Source organism: Ascaphus truei, chromosome 5, assembly GCF_040206685.1.
Source record: "Ascaphus truei isolate aAscTru1 chromosome 5, aAscTru1.hap1, whole genome shotgun sequence".
NCBI lineage: Eukaryota > Metazoa > Chordata > Amphibia > Anura > Ascaphidae > Ascaphus > Ascaphus truei.
In genome coordinates, this window is record NC_134487.1 from 278,442,291 (window position 1) to 278,452,677 (window position 10,387).

General features: G+C 36.9%; 1 protein-coding gene across 1 annotated transcript in view; it reads right to left on the bottom strand.

The window, feature by feature from the left end:
* The window catches only part of EBF1 (EBF transcription factor 1), a 285,887-nt gene extending 275,887 nt beyond the window's left edge, over nucleotides 1-10,000 (bottom strand). Inside the window, exons 1-4 of the mRNA XM_075599191.1 lie at nucleotides 9,054-10,000; nucleotides 6,716-6,872; nucleotides 5,910-5,973; nucleotides 3,921-3,976 (exon numbers count right to left, since the gene is read on the bottom strand). Of these exons, the coding sequence (XP_075455306.1) occupies nucleotides 3,921-3,976; nucleotides 5,910-5,973; nucleotides 6,716-6,872; nucleotides 9,054-9,187 (411 nt within the window). The 5' untranslated portion in view covers nucleotides 9,188-10,000. The remainder of the gene's footprint in view (nucleotides 1-3,920; nucleotides 3,977-5,909; nucleotides 5,974-6,715; nucleotides 6,873-9,053) is intronic.
* Between the last annotated feature and the right edge of the window lie 387 nt (nucleotides 10,001-10,387).

Sequence of the window (10,387 nt, forward strand, 5' to 3'; positions counted from 1 at the left end):
GTAGTTCAAACATTCACATTTGAAACAGCTCTAGCGTAAATATCCCAGAACAAATGGCGGTATGTAATACAGGAGGAAGCAGTTGGGTTGCCAGACTGGGAAAAGACTAGGCCATCTGGCTCAGGCAGACTCTCCAAAATCCTCAGCTTTGTTTTCACCCCCAGACTCCAAACAACACATTTTCCACTATGATGAGTTTACATTTTCCCCCAACACAGGCCCTGATCATGCATGCAAATTCTAAAGTTTGTTGTTTTTATAAAATAAAATAAAAATATTCCCAGTGCTATTAAAAAAAAAAAAAAAAAAAAAAAAATCACCAGTTTTCCCAAGAGATGATCAAGAAACAACAACAAATAAAGAGATGATAAAATCTTGAGTGAAATGATGTGCACGTTGCTGTTTTGGTTTTTATAACTTAATCTCTATTAGATGAATATGTTCCCAACATCCTGGCAAAATTTTGCAAGATCATTACTAAGACTTTATTATCAGATATGAACATAAAATACAGCACATGCAGTAAAGTAGCATTAAGAATATGGAAAAGCAACCTTAATGTTCCAATTTATGTGTATATATTCTAGTGTGTGTGTGTGTGTGTGTGTGTGTGTGTGTGTGTGTATCTATATATATATATATATACATATATATATATATATATATATATATATATATATATATATATACATATATATATGTATATATATATATATATATATATATATATACATACATACACAGTATATATATATATATATATATATATATATATATATATATATATATATATATATATATACTGTGTATGTATGTATATATATATATATATATATATATATATGTATATATATATATATATATATATATATATATATATATATATATATATATATATAATGCACTGTGTAATTTGCTGATGCAAATTGCACTCATTAATAGCTTAAAAAAACCACTTTGCCTGATCCTTCAAGAAAAATTTGACAGAATTCAGACTGACTTTAGAATCCTTAATTACTTTTAAGTCTAAGTATTCCTTGTAAAAATACCATGTTCATATTCACCACGGATCATAAATTATAAATTCACATTTGGATAAGTTTATGTATCAGATAACCTCCTCTCTTCTTAACAAGCATCCTATTAGTTGAAACAGAGTATGCCATTCTCTCTCTCTCTCTTTTTTTTTTTTCAAGAGACAGATTCTCTGAGTTTCCCATCTTGATGGAAGAAAAAAAAATGATTTCATTAAATGACCTCAGTATAGTTTTATTCTGCACACAGTCTCTCCTTCTGCACAGATAACTTTCCAGGTTAGTAACTCATGTAATATGCATCCATAGCTACAGCTATTCACCAGATTCTGCCTTAGTCACATCTGTCAGCTTTTTGTGGCACTGATTTCATAAAAAAAAAGACATATACACAAAAAGATCTGCTGCTCCATTTAAAAAATGAACATTAGATTCAGTAACTATTTTAGTGTCACCTATAATTGTATTTTTTTTATTATTATTATTATTTTTTTAAAGCCGAGTCAGAAAGCATTTTTTTTTCTGTAAACCATGTTTAATTATATAGTATCTGTTACAAGTTTTTAAAATAAACTGTATCTCCCTTTTCATTCTCTCTAAAGAAGCTCTGACAGTTGGATAATAATGACAGATCAAGAGGTCAAATGTGGCCTTAGGATGGTTTGCTCTGAAAAAAAGCAGGATACCCTTGTAAAAAAGAAGGAAAAAAAGATTTTCTAATGCCCTGATTAAATTTAAAGGAGTATTTTCAGAGAACATGAATTGACCAATTGAAATAAAATTCTATTGAGATAAAAACACACAACAAATTGCATAAGACATTTACTTACATCTTAAAAGCCCCAATCAAAAAGCAAAAACAACATCTAATTAGTTTAAAAAGGTAATAAATTCTTAGAAAATGCATTTCTGTATGATACTCATGTTCCATAAAAGGGTATGCATTTTATTTTGAGCTGAACAACATGTACACTAACTATATCAGTTCCAATCATTTCTTTATAACTGTATATAAAAACATTTTTTATAATCCTCTTCTAAGTGCTTTGTTTGCAAAAACTTTACAGTACTTAATTACTCCCAGTAACTCTCGCATATAATTCACAAAATATGCAGAAGGAATGATATATAAGTCCAGCCCTGACCCCACAATACTGTAGCATAACCTAACTCACTTCCCTTAACAATGATGATGTAATAATGAGTGAAGCTTGCCTGGGCAGTAATGTTTGATAACAGGACAAGAAAACAGTTTGCAGTATTACAGACAAGAATTATTATTATTTTTTTTTAAAGGGAAATGCCTGAGTGACTGAGATCCAAAAATACAACCCGAGATGCACAACATGAGCAGGAAGGAAAGAGGTAACACTGAGAAAATCTTCTGCAAAAACAAGGCAATCAAAATATTCAATAAATGTTGCACTGTGTTCGTTGCAGAAAATCCATTGACATTGTTCCCACTTTTGTATTTGGGGAAGGGTGTGTGTGTTTGTGGGGGGGGGGGGGGGAGGGGAGAGGGGTAGGTGGGTGGTTAGTTTGTGCCTTTCAAACCTGACCATGTAACAGCTATACAAGGAATTTGAGTATATAGATTGCATCATTATATCAATGGGGTCGATATTCCCTATACACAGTGACAGCACTGGCTATAAGGGAGCCTCGTTAACCCTTTGGCTACTGGGTTAATTTTGGGGCGAGGAGCCTGCTTACAAACCTATCACTTATCCACATCAGTGGTCACTAAACTGTTTGCTGGTAAGACTCTGATCTTTGTTTTTAACCCCTTCCGTGCAATTTCCACATCCCCCCCTCAAAGTAAACGGATCTGTAAAAACTGCTCTTGACATCAGCTGAGGTCTTGCAAAACAGCCGGACCCTGAGCAGATTAATACCCGGGTGTGACCCCCCCAGCACAGCCTGGTGTGTTTCCCCAGGGGCTCAGGTGGTTCTTAATGCTTTCTGTTAAGAGTCCAGCATCATCAGCTGGCACGTTGCGGGTTAATAAGCAGCTAAGACACTGGGCACATAGATCGGATTTATAAAGGTCCCGTGTTTCCCGTGCGGTCCCCATCTGTGCCAATCTGAGCCAAAGACTGGGATCAATTCTGCATGAAAACTCAGTAGGGGAAAGGGTACGCCTGAGCCTCAGAGACAAATCTGTACCATGCATTCCTATTACATCCCGCAGCCCCTGATCCTGACCAGGTGCAGGTCTCCTCTTTTGTATGGACATGGTAATCTTTTATCACGCTAAAATTGAGTAACCCCATGTTATTCTGTGCCATGTACCCTGTGGGCACATCTGAGCTCCTATGGTATATACACTAATGTCAGCACCCAGCTGCTGGCAGGGATCTAGGACAAGTATGGACTTAAGGGACAGTTACTGAAATCCCACTGAGAACCCTCCACATAGGGGGATATTTGATGCCATCCACCCCTTTCCGTTTATCATCAAGAGTTTGAACAGTATTACTTATTGAGTAATATGTCAGAGCAGTGCAACACCCAGGTATCATATATACAATATATCATTAAGTGTGGGTAAGGTTTTCTTTCATTTATTTTGTAAACTCATATAGAAGTAGAATCAGAAGATGAATCACCGCAGAGACAGATGAATGATTTGCAATGCACAGGGCATGTACATGTGATTTGAAGATTATTATTCCTTTTGCAGATTTAAAGTTGGATCATGACATGAAACAGCGTAATTACACCAGGTAAAGTAATAGCACAAAAACGAACCCACAGGCTCCAGCTTTGCAGTGGAACCCCTAATAACCCTAATAGTGTTACAGAAGAGTACCTGATGTATTTATTCCACAAGACAATTTGTAGACATTGCTTTAAAAAAAAAAAAAAAAAAAAAGCCAGGCTTACCTGTTTTGTCATGGAGTCGATTAAGCGAACATAGAAATCCTGTTCTGTCCTTATTCCTAAAAAATAATAATAATAAAAAAAAAAAAACCACCATGATGCAAATGCAATAAATGGAAAGATAATAGTAAAAATATCAACAACAGGTCTGACTTTTTCTGCATGTCGATTCTAGAGTGGTCCAGTACCTATCCAAGCCATGAAACCACACTGCCTGTAAATGTTAATATTAAATTGTATATTAAAATGTTAACAGCTTTTATGGAACAAAGATCAGTACAGTATGTTCTGTCTCCTTGTTGTAAATATGATTTTAAGCATTTATTTACCTAACAATAAATATTGCATTTTTGTGCGTGCTATGTAGCAATCTGATAGGTTTCTACGTGTTGATTTTGAAGTTTAATAGATGCTATGTTAATATGGGCATCATTTGTATGCAAGTTACTTTAGAGTTAGTGCAGACCAAGGGGTTTATTCATAAATCGGGCAATGTCTATCAATGACATCCATACCCTTTTTCTATTTGAGATTCCTATACCCTGCTCAGACAGCTTTTTAATGTACCTTATTATAGGAGGCAGCAACAAAAATTACTCTCAACATCTGAGTCTTGTAATAGGGAAGGGGAGGTTATTCGGGCTGCTACTATTGTCAACAGAAAATCACTAGTGTAAAATAAGGACTGGCAGTTGGAAAAAAATATAAGAAACATCCCCAGGAATCTGCACTGCTTAAGCACCCAACATCAGTCACAAGAGAGGTGTAAAGGTCCCCTTATAAAATATTTCTCTCTGTAATATAAGAGAAACCTCCGGGTAATGAATCTACTCCTGTAATAATCTAACTTCATAAAACATGTCCCCTGCAATAATATGATTTTCCTTCAGTGCCATCACTCCCTGCCACTATAATATTATAATGTCTATATATTTCATGGATATTGAACACTTGGCTCTGAAAGGTTGTCAGAGTGGCACTTTTAATCCACAAGCTGTTTAACACGTACACTGCTGAGTTCCCCTGCCACTTGGAAATCCAGGGGTTACTCAGAATAGAACAGAGTAACATACATGCAGAATGACATATAGCATAATAAAGTATAGTACAATCCCCCCCTGTGTTCTTTTCTTCTTGAAACAACCACACAATCAAAATACCCCCATTTAGTACCAACTTCAGCTTTTTAGCAGATATTTGATTTTCAAGAATTCCACATCTTTAAGTTAAAGTAAGGCCACTAAACCAATACTACTTTTATATCTTCAAAACTTAGTTTATTAGAAACATTTTTTTTACATTGTAATTGTTTAAAACGCACAATAACTAAGATAATAGATCTGAAGCATTAAAAGAAAAACCACTGGGACAAAGAGAATTTAAGACGTGAATATGTGATCTGTATCATGTATTTTTATTTATTCGTAAAGAATATTGAGTTTACAGATCATAGATCAAAGACCCTTTCTCACTGCGACTCATCTCAACGATAAAAGTTTCATTAGGGGGGATACATTAAATAGAAATAACCACGTTCGTCAGTTTGCTACAGTGCAAAACAAATGAGTACTTCAGTATTAGGCTATACCTTTATTTATTTGGACTAACAATTGATATTTTAGGACAAACTTCCAAAAGCTTGTCCTAAAATATACATTTTTAGTCCATAATAAAAAAAAAGTTATCACCTAATACTAGTACACATGTATTTTGCATTATGGATTATAAAGAGTTATGTGTCACTGGTTTAAAAAATATATGTCTCTTGCAATCTGAGGTCCTCACTATATTTTTAATAAAATACATATTTTGCAGCATTGCTGTCATATCACTTGCTTGTTTTGTTGCTAACTAGTTTCAGATACAAAACGTTCACTTCTTAAGTAATGTAAGCCCTTCAATTCACTGGGGGGGGGGGGGGACACATTTTTTTTTAGACTGGTGAAGTCAGGCTGTCAGGGCTCATCTGAACTAGTGACCACAGAGACTCACCATTGCTATATAGAAGCTGCAGGCGATAATGTATTCCATTATTGGTCTTTTCACTGCTGGCTTCCTGAATTCAAGAAAAAGAAAATAAAAGTAAATCAAAACCATTAAAGCTGTTTCTGGGATTCAGGCTCTTGGCAAGAAAGAGCAGCACAACAATTAAATACAGATCTAAAGATAGACGAGGGGAATAGAATGATGTATCCTATTTGTTACAAAATGCATATTTATTCAGCATGTTTCAAATTGTATACAAATATACAGAGAAATAAATCGTGTATACATATGTGAGCAGCTTGCTTAATTAGTGGGGGGAGATGTTTGAAAGATCTAAGGAAATATGTTTTCAAGCATTGGAGGGAAATCTGAAACTAAAACTCAAAAAGAAAACACACATCAAGAAAATTAAGGCTTGTGTATTTAAGTACAAAAATGTATATTAACAAGGAAACCCCAGGATGCGTTTGGTAATAAAATGAACATGTTTTGCTTAGAAATTCAATACGAATTTAGAAGATTGCCACACTGTGAAAATGAACGAACAGAAACATATTGCCACCCTAAAAAATGTATGCTGAAATGCAAAAGGCAACTTCAAAATACAATTATAATTCATTGCGATGACTTTTAGAATGAGTTAAAGTTTAAATAGGACAGGGGATTAATTTCAAATACTCATTTGAGTTAAAGCAATACTTTGTAATACTGTGATTTGCTGGAACATTGCAAGGTCAGAGGTGTTGGCTGTTGGATGAGGGTGCACGTTGGAATAAAAGATGAATAAATGATCCTAGCTGTTGTCCCCTCACCTTCTCCTTCTCCACGAAGCCCACAAATGCAGTCCTTTCTATCTCCACGGGCTGCCCCTGACGGTCATACAGAGCCAGTACGAAGTGGAAGAAGTTGGACTTCCTCAGGTTGGAAGGTGGCTGCTTCTCGAAGTGAGCCCGGGCCAGGCCAACGCCACTGTGGCCAGAAAGTCCGGGTTAGACATGGGCAAAAAAAGGCACCCCCAGATCCCTCCATACAAAGCCCAACCACATGTTATCCATAGGATTCTTCATCAACACTCAATGCAGGAGTTCTCAACTCCAGTCCTCAAGACCCCCCAACAGGTCAAGGTTTTCAGTATATCCCAGCTTCAGCACAGGTGGCTCAGGCTTCGACTGAGCCACTGATTGAGCCACCTGTGCTGAAGCTGGGTTATTCTGAAACCCTGACCTTTTGGGGGTCTTGAGGCCTGGAATTGAGAACCCCTGACTTAATGTATATCTTCACTATCTACATTGTGCTTCATAATGTATGCCTACACTACAAACATCTATATGACCTCTCCATCCAAAACTGTCATCAACATACCTTGAATCACATCATCCTCCACTCATGTCCCATTAATAAATGCCTAAGGGTCATGACAGGATCCTTAATTCTTACCTACTTTACTTAGTATATAATACTTCACTCACGCCTTTGTAATTCTGTATCAATTTAATACACATCTTTTTACAAATAATCTCCCATTGATGGTCCCATTCTTTTACTTTTACTCTTTGTAAATAAAGTTGTATATACTGTATGCCTATTATCTGACTTAGCCTTTACCCTTGAATTAGCTACTTCCATCAATTAATGGGCTGGCCCTCAACCCTAATATCTCCCCTTCCACAAAACCTCCAGTCCATACACGACCCATAACTATAAACATTATATTTATTCCACTCAGCATACAACATCCAACCCCATATAATATTTTTCCCATGCCTACTCCTCTAAATGTTTATTTAACCCCATCCATATAATACTTCTAAATGTAATCTCAAAAATACATAAATATAATGTACAGTATACTACTCCCTGAAAACAACTCCTTAACCCCGAATTCAGGCTTGTTGCTCACCTCTCTATATTTCTTTTTCATTTTATTCTGAAACTTCCTTCCCAAGTCCAAGATAGTTCCCAGAACAAACTTTAGGTAGTTTAATTTATCCAAGTTTTTCTTTTATTTGGGTGAGATAATCTATTTAATCACTTGATTCTTTTCTACGGACTTGATATTCATTTAATGCTTTCTCTTCCCAAGTGCATTAAACTATGTTTATTTGTACATTGTGGTTACAGTACTGATTGAAAACACATTTCTGAAACAATACTGTAAATCCTATTATCTTAAATTGACCTTATTCATCATGAACCAGGAATAATAAATGCGTGTAGGATTTGGGACCATGTCTAATTATATTGTATTTGGGATTTCTTGTTAAAGGGCAGGTTTATATCCATGTCTTATTTCAATCTGTCCTGTATTTCTTTACATATCAACATCAAGATACACATGCTTTATCATGTAGTATACAAAGGGGAAAAATCGGAATGATGCTAAACAAATCTGAAATGGTGAAACTGCTATATAAATAATTAAAATAATAAAGTGCTGTCCTTAACGAAATATAAAATTAAAGGTATAATTAAAGACAGTTGAATAAATATATCCAGATGTATTTATATATAAATAGAGATAAGTATGTATTTATTTAACAGTTTTTTTTATCGTGATTCTGTTTAAGAATGAGATGTTCTGATTCAGGCATATACATATATATATATATATAAAATAGAATTTTGTATTTAATAATGTCACCAAACTTCACAGTTTAAAATAGTTTTTTTTTCTGTCTGATTTTGTCCTGTCTGAATTGTTTTATCTATCTGATTTTAGCATCTCCCTAAGTTTAATGCACTTACTTAGCATATGGCATCTCAGATGTCACTTCTCTTGACACCTCCAACCAAAAAAGTTTTCTTAAATACTCCCAATTAGATCTAAACAGGGAAATCATTGGAGGACACACTTTCCCAGTTTAATTATTACAAATAATAATAATAATAATAATAATAATAATAATAATAATTTGAATCCAGGAATGTGACAAAAGGTGTGAACTACGAAGAATGACATTAGGACAATGACCTAAGTAATGGAAGGGATAAGAAAACAAGAGCCAATACAATGTAGCATCATGAAGATCCAGTTTGACCATGGGACTTGCTGGGCAGGGATTCCCAGTGAGTGAGTGATGGAGGTTAACGGGGAAAGCTCATGGACGTGGTGGGGTGGCCCGGGCAGACACTTAACCCGGTCTGTCCTACCTCTGACCGGCTGTGTTTGCATCCAACACGCCAGCGCCTTGCATCCAGGTCCGGACAGCATTCATCCCACTGCTCAGCGGCTCCTCCTTCATGCTGCTCCCACTCCGCTGGATGCTTTCCTGAATCCCAAACATGAAAACCGGCTTCTTTTCCCCCCTCCTGTTTCCCCAAAAGAGGTAACCCGCACTACCCCTTCCCGAGGCTGCCTTCTGATACAGAAGGGGGGAGGGGGGTGGGGAGGAGGGGTGGTGGTGGAGGGGAAAGGTGGGATATTCAAAATAAAGCCTCCAAGACCAGGGCTAGGCAGGAGAAGAGATGTGTTGCTGTCAGCAAATCCAAGGCAGGAGGAGTCATATAAAGATGTGATGTTGCAAGGGATGGATCTGAGGCTGCTGGGGGGGTTCAGATGCCCTGGGTAGTATAGATGAAGCCCTCTCTCAGATGAAGAACAATGAGGAGAGATGATAACAAAACACAAAGCCACAGAACTGAGGGGACTTCCTCTGATGGCAGTTTAGGAAACAATAGGGTGAACTTGAGCTGCAAGCTTTGTTACACCAAGTGTCATTCTCCTGTGACAAGAACCAAGTTTTTTTTTCTTTTTCTTTGCTTGATCCAATTTGTTCCCCTCTCCCCCCTTTTCTCTCCTTACAAGATTTAATCAACAGAGACCAGGAAGATGATAGAATAACCAGAAAGATGCTGTCCTGCTTCTAGTCCTGTTTCTCTTCTCTCCCCTATGGTTGGAGAGATGGAGTGATGTTAATGTGCAGTCCCCTTGCTTTGCAAGACAGTGAATGGGGGAGGGGGCAGAGGAGGCTTTGCTGGTAGACCTGGAAGACCCTACTTCCCCACCCAGGTTTAGGGTATGTAGTTATGGAGTGAAGGATGCTGTGCATGCAGCCCCCTGCTTTGCTAAGCTTGGCTCTGTCTGCTGCCTTGTGGAATCCACAGTAACTATCCCCAGAGCTACACACACTATCCCCAATGGGAAGGGGTGTCACCCTCAGCTAACCACGCCCACATATTTGCATACTGCCTTTCTTCCTCTACTGGCCAGCCAATAAGATATTGATGTTTTCCCAGACCACGCCTCTCCCCTTTCTTCCCAGGGAGGCTGAGAAAGTTGCTTGGGGCTCAGTGTTTTGCAAAGGACAGCACCACTAATGCCTATTGTTATATGCTGAGGAATATATTATATTTCATCAATTAGTTTGGAAAGCAGGGTATTTGACACATGCAATGAAGTTTTTTTAAAGCAACCCCTAAGGGAGATCTCCCCCCCACATGAAAACGGTTAGATGTAAGAGATTATTTGTATTGTTAGTTATGGG